We start from the raw sequence: 13102 nt of genomic DNA on the forward strand, positions 1-13102 counted from the left end.
AATTCTCTAGCCGAACTGCACTGTGGGTAGGTAAGTTTATGTTGAGCGCATTCAGAGACAAGTGGATGGACTACACGGTCAGGACCTCATTTCCCAGAATGCTCCATGATCCATCTCTCTTTTGTTGTCACTGAGCAGTGGCGGTCAGTGTGTGTTCCAGTGGGAGATACCTTCTGGCTTGTGCTTCCGGCTCTAGGCTCTCTCTGGCTATGGCTGCTCTCTCTGGCCTTCTACTCTACTCTCCTGAATGCACCTCTCCTCTTCTTTTCTCTGCTCAATGCCTCACTTGTTTTCTCCTCTGGAATCACATCTCTCTCTCCTTCTCTCTCCCTCCTCTTAATTCCTCCTCCCTTTGCCCTATGTATCTCCCTGTCCTTCCATTCTTTCCTTACTTTCCTCACCTTCTCTTTCCTCCTCCTCTCCCTCCCCTTTTACCATTATCATTCCTCACCCTCTCTCTTTCCCTCTCATCCCCTTCTCTGTCTCACCTCCACTCCCCTTCGCACCCTTCCGCTCCCCCTGGCTCTCTTCTTTCCTTTCTCCCTGTCTCACTCTTTCTCTCCTCTTCTCTCCTCTCTCAATGCTTCGTGTCTGGAAGGTCCCAGGCCTTTCCGTGAGATGTTCTATATACTGCAGACCGCTTGTGGCAGGAACTGTTCCACAGAAGGTATCTCAGTTTGACTCCGATCTGCTTTTTTCTGCTTCCTTTTCCTTTCCTTCCTCTTTTAGTTTACCCATCATTCACCTGTGCTTTTCCCATCATTCACTCTGTGCCCAGTGCTGCTCACGCCTTCTTCTGATTGGTTGGTTTGAGACAAAGGGGTCGGGGCAGGTAAAAGGGGTTTTCCCTACACAGAAGCTCGACAGAGTGGATGTGTGTGAGTTTGTGTTTTTGTGTGTGTCTGTGTGTGCATGTGTGTGTTTGTGTAATGTACATCCCACACAGAAGTGTGGATGTGTGTGTTGGTGTGTTTGTGTGTGCTTTCCACATGTATAATGTACAGTGTAACGCTCTCTTCCAAGGTTAACATAAGTGATTCGTTTTGGAGAAATTCCTTGCTGTACTAAATTGGCTATCAGACTCTGTGGTGTCCCTTTATAGTGAAGCCCATATCTGCTGCCATGGCAACGATCCCTGAGCGACCCTGGCGACAGCTTTGTCTAATGACCTGCTAAAGCATCAGTGTTTGGGGAAACATCACGCCCACCATCCCTGAGCTGTCAGCGACACACACACACAGAGGTGGAAACACACGCACAGGCACACACACATGCAGGAACACACGTACGGACACACACAAACACTTACCCACACAAAACAATACACACACACTCTTTTGTACTCACACAGACACACATACACGCACACACATACAGACACACACTACATTATTACATACACCTCCCACTGACGACCCAATTAAGTGGATGGCTGGTTAGTGGGAGTTGTGGGAGTTGTGGGTTAGGGGTGAACACATGGTCACTGTGCCCCTGGTTAGAGAGGGTACCTCACTGTAACTGTCTGTTGCTCTGCCACAGGCACCTTTCCAACCAGAGGAACCAACAGGGAGAGGATGTAGGGAGAGAGAGGGAGAGGCGAGGGGTAGGGGTAATGATAGAGAGAGGGAGAGGCGAGGGTAGGGTAGGGATAATGATAGAGCGAGGGAGAGGCGAGGCGAGGGGTAGGGATAATGATAGAGAGAGGGAGAGGCGAGGGGTAGGGATAATGATAGGGAGAGGCGAGGGGTAGGGATAATGATAGAGAGAGGGAGAGGTGAGGGGTAGGGATAATGATAGAGAGAGGGAGAGGCGAGGGGTAGGGATAATGATAGAGAGAGGGAGAGGCGAGGGTAGGGATAATGATAGAGAAAGGGAGAGGTGAGGGTAGGGATAATGATAGAGAGAGGGAGAGGCGAGGGTAGGGATAATGATAGAGAGTGGGAGAGGCGAGGGGTAGGGATAATGATAGAGAGAGGGAGAGGCGAGGGGTAGGGATAATGATAGAGAGAGGGAGAGGCGAGGGGTAGGGATAATGATAGAGAGAGGGAGAGGCGAGGGTAGGGATAATGATAGAGAGAGGGAGAGGCGAGGGGTAGGGATAATGATAGAGAGAGGGAGAGGCGAGGGTAGGGATAATGATAGAGAAAGGGAGAGGCGAGGGGTAGGGATAATGATAGAGAGAGGGAGAGGCGAGGGTAGGGATAATGATAGAGAGTGGGAGAGGCGAGGGGTAGGGATAATGATAGAGAGAGGGAGAGGCGAGGGTAGGGATAATGATAGAGAGAGGGAGAGGCGAGGGGTAGGGATAATGATAGAGAGAGGGAGAGGCGAGGGTAGGGATAATGATAAAGGGAGAGGCGAGGGGTAGGGATAATGATAGAGAGGGAGAGGCGAGGGGTAGGGATAATGATAGAGAGAGGGAGAGGCGAGGGGTAGGGATAATGACAGAGAGAGGGAGAGGCGAGGGTAGGGATAATGATAGAGAGAGGGAGAGGCGAGGGGTAGGGATAATGATAGAGAGTGGGAGAGGCGAGGGTAGGGATAATGATAGAGAGAGGGAGAGGCGAGGGTAGGGATAATGATAGAGAGTGGGAGAGGCGAGGGGTAGGGATAATGATAGAGAGAGGGAGAGGCGAGGGGTAGGGGTAATTATAGAGAGAGGGAGAGGCGAGGGGTAGGGGTAATGATAGAGAGAGGGAGAGGCGAGGGTAGGGTAGGGATAATGATAGAGAGATGGAGAGGCGAGGGGTAGGGATAATGATAGAGAGAGGGAGAGGCGAGGCGAGGGGTAGGGATAATGATAGGGAGAGGCGAAGGGTAGGGATAATGATAGAGAGAGGGAGAGGCGAGGGGTAGGGATAATGATAGAGAGAGGGAGAGGCGAGGGGTAGGGATAATGATAGAGAGAGGGAGAGGCGAGGGTAGGGATAATGATAGAGAAAGGGAGAGGTGAGGGTAGGGATAATGATAGAGAGAGGGAGAGGCGAGGGTAGGGATAATGATAGAGAGAGGGAGAGGCGAGGGGTAGGGATAATGATAGAGAGAGGGAGAGGCGAGGGGTAGGGATAATGATAGAGAGAGGGAGAGGCGAGGGTAGGGATAATGATAGAGAGAGGGAGAGGCGAGGGGTAGGGATAATGATAGAGAGAGGGAGAGGCGAGGGTAGGGATAATGATAGAGAGAGGGAGAGGCGAGGGGTAGGGATAATGATAGAGAGTGGGAGAGGCGAGGGTAGGGATAATGATAGAGAGAGGGAGAGGCGAGGGTAGGGATAATGATAGAGAGAGGGAGAGGCGAGGGTAGGGATAATGATAGAGAGTGGGAGAGGCGAGGGTAGGGATAATGATAGAGAGAGGGAGAGGCGAGGGGTAGGGGTAATTATAGAGAGAGGGAGAGGCGAGGGGTAGGGGTAATTATAGAGAGAGGGAGAGGCGAGGGTAGGGATAATGGTAGAGAGAGGGAGAGGCGAGGGTAGGGATAATGATAGAGAGTGGGAGAGGCGAGGGGTAGGGATAATGATAGAGAGAGGGAGAGGCGAGGGGTAGGGGTAATTATAGAGAGAGGGAGAGGCGAGGGGTAGGGGTAATTATAGAGAGAGTCGAGAGGCGAGGGTAGGGATAATGGTAGAGAGAGGGAGAGGCGAGGGTAGGGATAATGATAGAGAGAGGGAGAGGCGAGGGGTAGGGATAATGATAGAGAGAGGGAGAGGCGAGGGGTAGGGGTAATTATAGAGAGAGGGAGAGGCGAGGGTAGGGATAATGATAGAGAGAGGGAGAGGCGAGGGGTAGGGATAATGATAGAGAGAGGGAGAGGCGAGGGTAGGGATAATGATAGAGAGAGGGAAAGAGAAAGAGGACAGGAGAAAATGAGAGAGGGCCAGAGTGAAGAAGAGATGGAAAGTGGAGGAGTGAAATGAGAGACTTATTAAAAATGGAAGGAGCAGAGGTCAGAAGAGAAAGAGAGGAGAAGAGGAGAGACTTATTAAAGAGAGAGGGGCTTAGTGAAAGATGGAGAGAGGGAGAGGGAGAAAGGAAACATAGGTGGTACAGCCTCAGGGATGGATTGGATTAGAGTGAGGAGATGGAGGGAGTGTTATAAGAAAATGCCCAGGTGTGTGTGTGTGTGTGTGTGTGTGTGTGTGTGTGTGTGTGTGTGTGTGTGTGTGTGTGTGTGTGTGTGTGTGTGTGTGTGTGTGTGTGTGTGTGTGTGTGTGTGTGTGTGTGTGTGTGTGTGTGTGTGTGTGTGTGTGCGCGCGCGCTCAAGAGCCAGGTGAGAGTAGAGGAGCTAAACACTGTGATTCATTTACGGGCCAGACCCAGACAGCCCAGGCCATTATTCACCAGAAGACCACGGACACACACACACACACACACACACACACACACACACACACACACACACACACACACACCACGCTCACACACTGAAACACACACACCACACCACACTTTCACACACTGAAACACACACACACACTTAATTATGCACCTGCACACACACACACACACACGTAAACACTAATCCACTGCTAAACGCATACTGCCCAGAAAGTAAAACATAGCCATTTGACTATAATTTAGCTGCTATTAAACCTCCTAAAACCACACACACACACACACACACACCGTCCAAATGGATGCCGTTTTAACCACTCAACGTTTGCCATGTCAACTATCCATCCAGCACATCCTATAAACACTTCATCAAGTTGTCCTCTTATAGACGAGCCACCACAACCCTACGCTATATTCTGAGCAGCTGGGTTCTATATATAAGTCAATCCAGACAGCTGGTTTCTATATATCAAGTCAATCCAGACAGCTGGTTTCTATATATTAAGTCAATCCAGACGGCTGGTTTCTATATATCAAGTCAATCCAGACAGCTGGTTTCTATATATTAAGTCAATCCAGACGGCTGGTTTCTATATATCAAGTCAATCCAGACAGCTGGTTTCTATATATCAAGTCAATCCAGACGGCTGGTTTCTATATATTAAATCAATCCAGACAGCTGGGTTCTATATATAAATCAATCCAGACGGCTGGTTTCTATATATCAAGTCAATCCAGACGGCTGGTTTCTATATATTAAATCAATCCAGACAGCTGGTTTCTATATATCAAGTCAATCCAGACGGCTGGTTTCTATATATTAAATCAATCCAGACAGCTGGCTTCTATATATCAAGTCAATCCAGACAGCTGGTTTCTATATATCAAGTCAATCCAGACAACTGGTTTCTATATATCAAGTCAATCCAGACAGCTGGTTTCTATATATCAAGTCAATCCAGACAGCTGGTTTCTATATATCAAGTCAATCCAGACAGCTGGTTTCTATATATCAAGTCAATCCAGACGGCTGGTTTCTATATATCAAGTCAATCCAGACAGCTGTTTTCTATATATCAAGTCAATCCAGACGGCTGGTTTCTATATATCAAGTCAATCCAGACGGCTGGTTTCTATATATCAAGTCAATCCAAACAGCTGGTTTCTATATATCAAGTCAATCCAGACGGCTGGTTTCTATATATCAAGTCAATCCAGACAGCTGGTTTCTATATATCAAGTCAATCCAGACAGCTGGTTTCTATATATCAAGTCAATCCAGACGGCTGGTTTCTATATATCAAGTCAATCCAGACGGCTGGTTTCTATATATCAAGTCAATCCAGACAGCTGGTTTCTATATATCAAGTCAATCCAGACAGCTGGTTTCTATATATCAAGTCAATCCAGACAGCTGGTTTCTATATATCAAGTCAATCCAGACAGCTGGTTTCTATATATCAAGTCAATCCAGACAGCTGGTTTCTATATATCAAGTCAATCCAGACAGCTGGTTTCTATATATCAAGTCAATCCAGACAGCTGGTTTCTATATATCAAGTCAATCCAGACAGCTGGTTTCTATATATCAAGTCAATCCAGACAGCTGGTTTCTATATATCAAGTCAATCCAGACGGCTGGGTTCTATATATTAAGTCAATCCAGACAGCTGGTTTCTATATATCAAGTCAATCCAGACGGCTGGGTTCTATATATTTAAGTCAATCCAGACAGCTGGTGTTCTATATATCAAGTCAATCCAGACGGCTGGTTTCTATATATCAAGTCAATCCAGACAGCTGGTTTCTATATATCAAGTCAATCCAGACAGCTGGTTTCTATATATCAAGTCAATCCAGACGGCTGGTGTTCTATATATCAAGTCAATCCAGACGGCTGGTTTCTATATATCAAGTCAATCCAGACAGCTGGTTTCTATATATCAAGTCAATCCAGACAGCTGGTTTCTATATATCAAGTCTTTCCAGACAGCTGGTTTCTATATGTCAAGTCAATCCAGACAGCTGGTTTCTATATATTAAGTCATTCCAGACAGCTGGTTTCTATATATTAAGTCAATCCAGACAGCTGGTTTCTATATATCAAGTCAATCCAGACAGCTGGTTTCTATATATCAAGTCAATCCAGACGGCTGGTTTCTATATATCAAGTCAATCCAGACAGCTGGTTTCTATATATCAAGTAAATCCAGACAGCTGGTTTCTATATATCAAGTCAATCCAGACGTCTGGTTTCTATATATCAAGTCAATCCAGACAGCTGGTTTCTATATATCAAGTAAATCCAGACAGCTGGTTTCTATATGTCAAGTCAATCCAGACAGCTGGTTTCTATATGTCAAGTCAATCCAGACAGCTGGTTTCTATATATCAAGTCAATCCAGACGGCTGGTTTCTATATATTAAATCAATCCAGACAGCTGGTTTCTATATATCAAGTCAATCCAGACGGCTGGTTTCTATATATTTAAATCAATCCAGACAGCTGGTTTCTATATATCAAGTCAATCCAGACGGCTGGTTTCTATATATTTTAAATCAATCCAGACAGCTGGTTTCTATATATTAAATCAATCCAGACGGCTGGTTTCTATATATCAAGTCAATCCAGACAGCTGGTTTCTATATATCAAGTCAATCCAGACAGCTGGTTTCTATATATCAAGTCAATCCAGACGGCTGGTTTCTATATATCAAGTCAATCCAGACGGCTGGTTTCTATATATCAAGTCAATCCAGACAGCTGGTTTCTATATATCAAGTCAATCCAGACAGCTGGTTTCTATATATCAAGTCTTTCCAGACAGCTGGTTTCTATATGTCAAGTCAATCCAGACAGCTGGTTTCTATATATTAAATCATTCCAGACAGCTGGTTTCTATATATTAAGTCAATCCAGACAGCTGGTTTCTATATATCAAGTCAATCCAGACAGCTGGTTTCTATATATCAAGTCAATCCAGACAGCTGGTTTCTATATATCAAGTCTTTCCAGACAGCTGGTTTCTATATGTCAAGTCAATCCAGACAGCTGGTTTCTATATATTAAATCATTCCAGACAGCTGGTTTCTATATATCAAGTCAATCCAGACAGCTGGTTTCTATATATCAAGTCAATCCAGACAGCTGGTTTCTATATATCAAGTCAATCCAGACGGCTGGTTTCTATATATCAAGTCAATCCAGACAGCTGGTTTCTATATATCAAGTAAATCCAGACAGCTGGTTTCTATATATCAAGTCAATCCAGACGGCTGGTTTCTATATATCAAGTCAATCCAGACAGCTGGTTTCTATATGTCAAGTCAATCCAGACAGCTGGTTTCTATATATTAAATCAATCCAGACAGCTGGTTTCTATATATCAAGTCAATCCAGATGGCTGGTTTCTATATATTTTAAATCAATCCAGACAGCTGGTTTCTATATATCAAGTCAATCCAGACGGCTGGTTTCTATATATTTTAAATCAATCCAGACAGCTGGTTTCTATATATTAAATCAATCCAGACGGCTGGTTTCTATATATCAAGTCAATCCAGACGGCTGGTTTCTATATATCAAGTCAATCCAGACAGCTGGTTTCTATATGTCAAGTCAATCCAGACAGCTGGTTTCTATATGTCAAGTCAATCCAGACAGCTGGTTTCTATATATCAAGTCAATCCAGACGGCTGGTTTCTATATATTAAATCAATCCAGACAGCTGGTTTCCTATATATCAAGTCAATCCAGACGGCTGGTTTCTATATATCAAGTCAATCCAGACAGCTGGTTTCTATATATCAAGTCAATCCAGACAGCTGGTTTCTATATATCAAGTCTTTCCAGACAGCTGGTTTCTATATGTCAAGTCAATCCAGACAGCTGGTTTCTATATATTAAATCATTCCAGACAGCTGGTTTCTATATATTAAGTCAATCCAGACAGCTGGTTTCTATATATCAAGTCAATCCAGACAGCTGGTTTCTATATATCAAGTCAATCCAGACGGCTGGTTTCTATATATCAAGTCAATCCAGACAGCTGGTTTCTATATATCAAGTAAATCCAGACAGCTGGTTTCTATATATCAAGTCAATCCAGACGGCTGGTTTCTATATATCAAGTCAATCCAGACAGCTGGTTTCTATATATCAAGTAAATCCAGACAGCTGGTTTCTATATGTCAAGTCAATCCAGACAGCTGGTTTCTATATGTCAAGTCAATCCAGACAGCTGGTTTCTATATATTAAATCAATCCAGACAGCTGGTTTCTATATATCAAGTCAATCCAGACGGCTGGTTTCTATATATCAAGTCAATCCAGACGGCTGGTTTCTATATATCCAGTCAATCCAGACAGCTGTTTTCTATATATCAAGTCAATCCAGACAGCTGGTTTCTATATGTCAAGTCAATCCAGACGGCTGGTTTCTATATGTCAAGTTAATCCAGACAGCTGGTTTCTATATATTAAATCAATCCAGACAGCTGGTTTCTATATATCAAGTCAATCCAGACAGCTGGTTTCTATATGTCAAGTCAATCCAGACAGCTGGTTTCTATATATTAAATCAATCCAGACAGCTGGTTTCTATATATTAAGTCAATCCAGACAGCTGTGTTCTTTATATCAAGTCAATCCAGACAGCTGGTTTCTATATTTCAAGCCAATCCAGTCAAAGCATGACTGTGATGGTGATGCCAATTCAGTTTTATTCTATGTCCCCGTTCCAGCCTATACCAATCAATCCCAGAAATCCCAGACTCCCCACTCACTCAATCAAACTATATCTTAGCCATTTCCTCACACGATTGAAGCTAGTTAACGAAGGCGTTGTTGTACTCATGAACTAATTTCTGAACAGAGTGACAGTTGTCCTCATTTCCCTCTTCTTTTGTTAATTTGCTTTGTTTTATCTGTTTACGCCAAACACGAACGTTCTCCCCTCCTCCTTCGTTGAAAGGAAGATAAATATGCCTCTTTATCGGTTGTGCTGCCTGCCAGAGTGTTTTTAAGCACTGGAGCGGCTTCCCTTACTAATCTGAATGGAGAGACTGAGGGAAGCAATTTTAGCGTTCAACAGAGGGTTTAATAACAGCCATGTCGCTGTGGGTTCGGTTTCTCCTCTATAATTTGGTGGAAGGGAACTGTTCTTTTTCCGGTCGCCCTGGTTTCCGCTGTGCCAAACCTCAGTGCCTCCTTTCCCGAAATGGAGCGTTGGGTTGGTTGGGTCATATAGGGTGGCTCCAGACAGACAGACAGACAGACAGACAGGCAGGCAGGCAGGCAGGCAGGCAGGCAGGCAGGCAGGCAGGCAGGCAGGCAGGCAGGCAGGCAGGCAGGCAGGCAGACAGACAGACAGACAGACAGACAGACAGACAGACAGACAGACAGACAGACAGACAGACAGACAGACAGACAGACAGACAGACAGACAGACAGACAGAGCGCCTTCTGAAGCCTCCTCTAATGAGTGTAAAATCATCTGTTACGGATATGATTCTTATCAGCATACTGAACTGTAAAAGCACTAGATTACTGTTAGCAGAAGTGAAGTGAAGAGAATGGGGCGTGGCTGTTTTTAGTGTCTTCCTTCCACTCTGAGGAAAGCTATTAGGACCCCATCACTGGAGTTCTAATGATTTAAGAGACAAATGATGGAGAACTGGAAGTGTTTATCCTAGCCCAAGCACAAATAGGACACACATACACACACACACACACACACACACACACACACACACACACACACACACACACACACACACACACACACACACACACACACACACACACACACACACACACATGGCTGAGTGGTGGAGCGTTATAGCCTTAGCTGATGCTGGGCTGAGGTCATGGCTTTATTAAACAGAGACGCCGGGGTGGAATCCCTTTGAGTCTGCACCACGAGTGCCACACACACACATATGCTAGTACGCGCACACACACACATAATCTCATTCATACACACATACTCATTCATATATAGTTCTAATATTTATATATTTCTTAATTCCATTCTTTTACTTTTAGATTTGTGTCTATTGTTATGAATTGTTAGATATTACTGCACTGTTGGAGCAAGGAACACAAGCGTTTCGCTACACCCACAATAACATCTGCTAAATATGTGTATGTGACCAATACAATTTGATTTGATAGTCTACGCACAGGCATGCAGACAAGCAGACACTTTCTCACATTCTCTTACCCTCGCACACACACGACACACATACTCCGGACCCTTACATCACACCACACTCTGAGCTGTGTGCTGGGATCAGCGTGAGGCCTAAATGTCAATTTAAATCAATTAGGTAGCAGAGATGAGGCTGTGGTTTAATTACAGCCGGTCTTAGTGGACTCATTTCAGACTCAGGCCCGTTCACGGCTGGAGCTCCATTGACACAGGCTCTGTTAATTCAGTCTTTGAGGGCTCTGTTAATTCAGTCTTTGAGGGCTCTGTTAATTCCGTCTTTGAGGTCTCTGTTAATTCAGTCTTTGAGGTCTTTGTTAATTCAGTCTTTGAGGGCTCTGTTAATTCAGTCTTTCAGGGCTCTGTTAATTCAGTCCTTCAGGGCTCTGTTAATTCAGTCTTTGAGGGCTCTGTTAATTCAGTCTTTGAGGGCTCTGTTAATTCAGTCTTTGAGGTCTCTGTTAATTCAGTCTTTGAGGGCTCTTTTAATTCAGTCTTTGAGGGCTCTGTCAATTCAGTCTTTCAGGGCTCTGTTAATTCAGTCTTTGAGGTCTTCGTTAATTCCGTCTTTGAGGTCTTTGTTAATTCCGTCTTTGAGGTCTTTGTTAATTCCGTCTTTGAGGCTCTGTTAATTCAGTCTTTGAGGGCTCTGTTAATTCAGTCTTTGACGGCTATGTTAATTCAGTCTTTTGAGGTCTTTGTTAATTCAGTCTTTGAGGGCTCTGTTAATTCAGTCTTTGAGGGCTCTGTTAATTCAGTCTTTGAGGGCTCTGTTAATTCAGTCTTTGAGGACTATGTTAATTCAGTATTTGAGGGCTATGTTAATTCAGTCTTTGAGGTCTTTGTTAATTCAGTCTTTGAGGGCTCTGTTAATTCAGTCTTTGAGGGCTCTGTTAATTCCATCTTTGAGGTCTCTGTTAATTCCGTCTTTGAGGTCTTTGTTAATTCAGTCTTTGAGGGCTCTGTTAATTCAGTCTTTGAAGGCTATGTTAATTCAGACTTTGAGGTCTTTGTTAATTCAGTCTTTGAGGTCTTTGTTAATTCAGTCTTTGAGGGCTATGTTAATTCAGTCTTTGAGGGCTATGTTAATTCAGTCTTTTGAGGTCTTTGTTAATTCTGTCTTTGAGGTCTTTGTTAATTCAGTCTTTGAGGTCTTTGTTAATTCAGTCTTTGAGGGCTCTGTTAATTCAGTCTTTGAGGGCTCTGTTAATTCCGTCTTTGAAGGCTCTGTTAATTCCGTCTTTGAGGGCTCTGTTAATTCCGTCTTTGAGGTCTTTGTTAATTCAGTATTTGAGGGCTCTGTTAATTCAGTCTTTGAGGGCTATGTTAATTCAGTCTTTGAGGGCTCTGTTAATTCAGTCTTTGAGGGCTCTCTTGTTTACTGGGTCTCTGTCTCTTAATTGTTATTTTGGAAGAGGAGGAAAGACTTCAGTTTGTCACAGTCTCATTGGGTCTGTCTGAACCTAGCAATTACTCACAGAGTGATAGGAAGACACACACACACACACACACACACACACACACACACACACACACACACACACACACACACACACACACACACACACACACACACACACACACACACACACACACACACACACACACAGACACTTGTATTTGTGATCCAAGTGATTGTGCATGCCCACTCCCTATTAGTTTATGTGTGTGCACTTTTGTGTGTCATGTTATATGTGTGTGTGTTTGTGTCTATTTATGTATTCCCTGGCAGAGAGCCAGGAATTGTTCAGATCATACACTCCCCACAACACTGTCACACCCACAATTCAGTCTGCTTCCCTGTTTTTCACTATCACAGATCCATACACTTATTAAAAAATATTTTTATTTGTGATAGTTTGTGTGTCCGAGGTAGAGAGAGAGAGAGAGAGAGAGAGAGAGAGAGAGAGAGAGAGAGAGAGAGAGAGAGAGAGAGAGAGAGAGAGAGAAGAGCGTGTGAGTGAGAGAGAAAAGAGAGCGTGATATTAATAAACCAGTCCCCCCCATCTGTCTCCAACCCCCTCTGCTCTCTATCCCCCCCTCCTGGCCAGGCGGTAACACTGACAGTCTGTTTGACATAGAGAAGGGCGTGGGCACCATCATCATCGCTAAACCTCTGGACGCTGAGCAGCGCTCCTTCTACAACATGACTGTGGAGGTGACGGACGGGACCAACTCTGCAGCCACACAGGTACTGCAGCTGGAGACGCAACATATCATATCTAGATTTATTCTCAGAAAGAGACAAATCTCCTACCTGTACATGTTGATTTTGGCATGCGTAAGTTAAAGTTAACATGGCACTGTTAGTATTGTGTTCTGTAGCTTGCTACCACCTATACATCTGAACACGGAATAAATTCACCCTCACACCCACCCTCACACACACCCTCATAAAGTACATGATAAACCACATACAGTACCAGTTAAAAGTTTGGACACACCTACTCATTCCAGGGTTTTTCTTTATTTTTAATATTTTCTACATTGTAGAATAATAGTGAAGACATCAAAACTATGAAATAACACATATGGAATCATTTAGTAACCTAGAAAGTA

The 13102-nt window shown here is 44.2% G+C and overlaps 1 protein-coding gene across 5 annotated transcripts in view; it reads left to right on the forward strand.

The window, feature by feature from the left end:
- LOC106613153 (protocadherin Fat 3) overlaps positions 1–13102 on the forward strand; it is a 356089-nt gene that overhangs the window by 274503 nt on the left and 68484 nt on the right. For 3 of the 5 annotated variants that reach the window (XM_082956408.1, XM_082956409.1, XM_082956411.1), the window contains exons 7-8: positions 599–667; positions 12595–12734. In XM_082956408.1, coding sequence (XP_082812534.1) covers positions 599–667; positions 12595–12734 — 209 coding nt within the window. The remainder of the gene's footprint in view (positions 1–598; positions 668–12594; positions 12735–13102) is intronic. The other 2 variants (XM_082956410.1, XM_082956412.1) reach the window with 1 other exon arrangement.

The sequence above is a fragment of the Salmo salar genome, chromosome 09, assembly GCF_965601325.2.
Source record: "Salmo salar chromosome 09, fSalSal1, whole genome shotgun sequence".
Taxonomy (NCBI): Eukaryota; Metazoa; Chordata; class Actinopteri; order Salmoniformes; family Salmonidae; genus Salmo; species Salmo salar.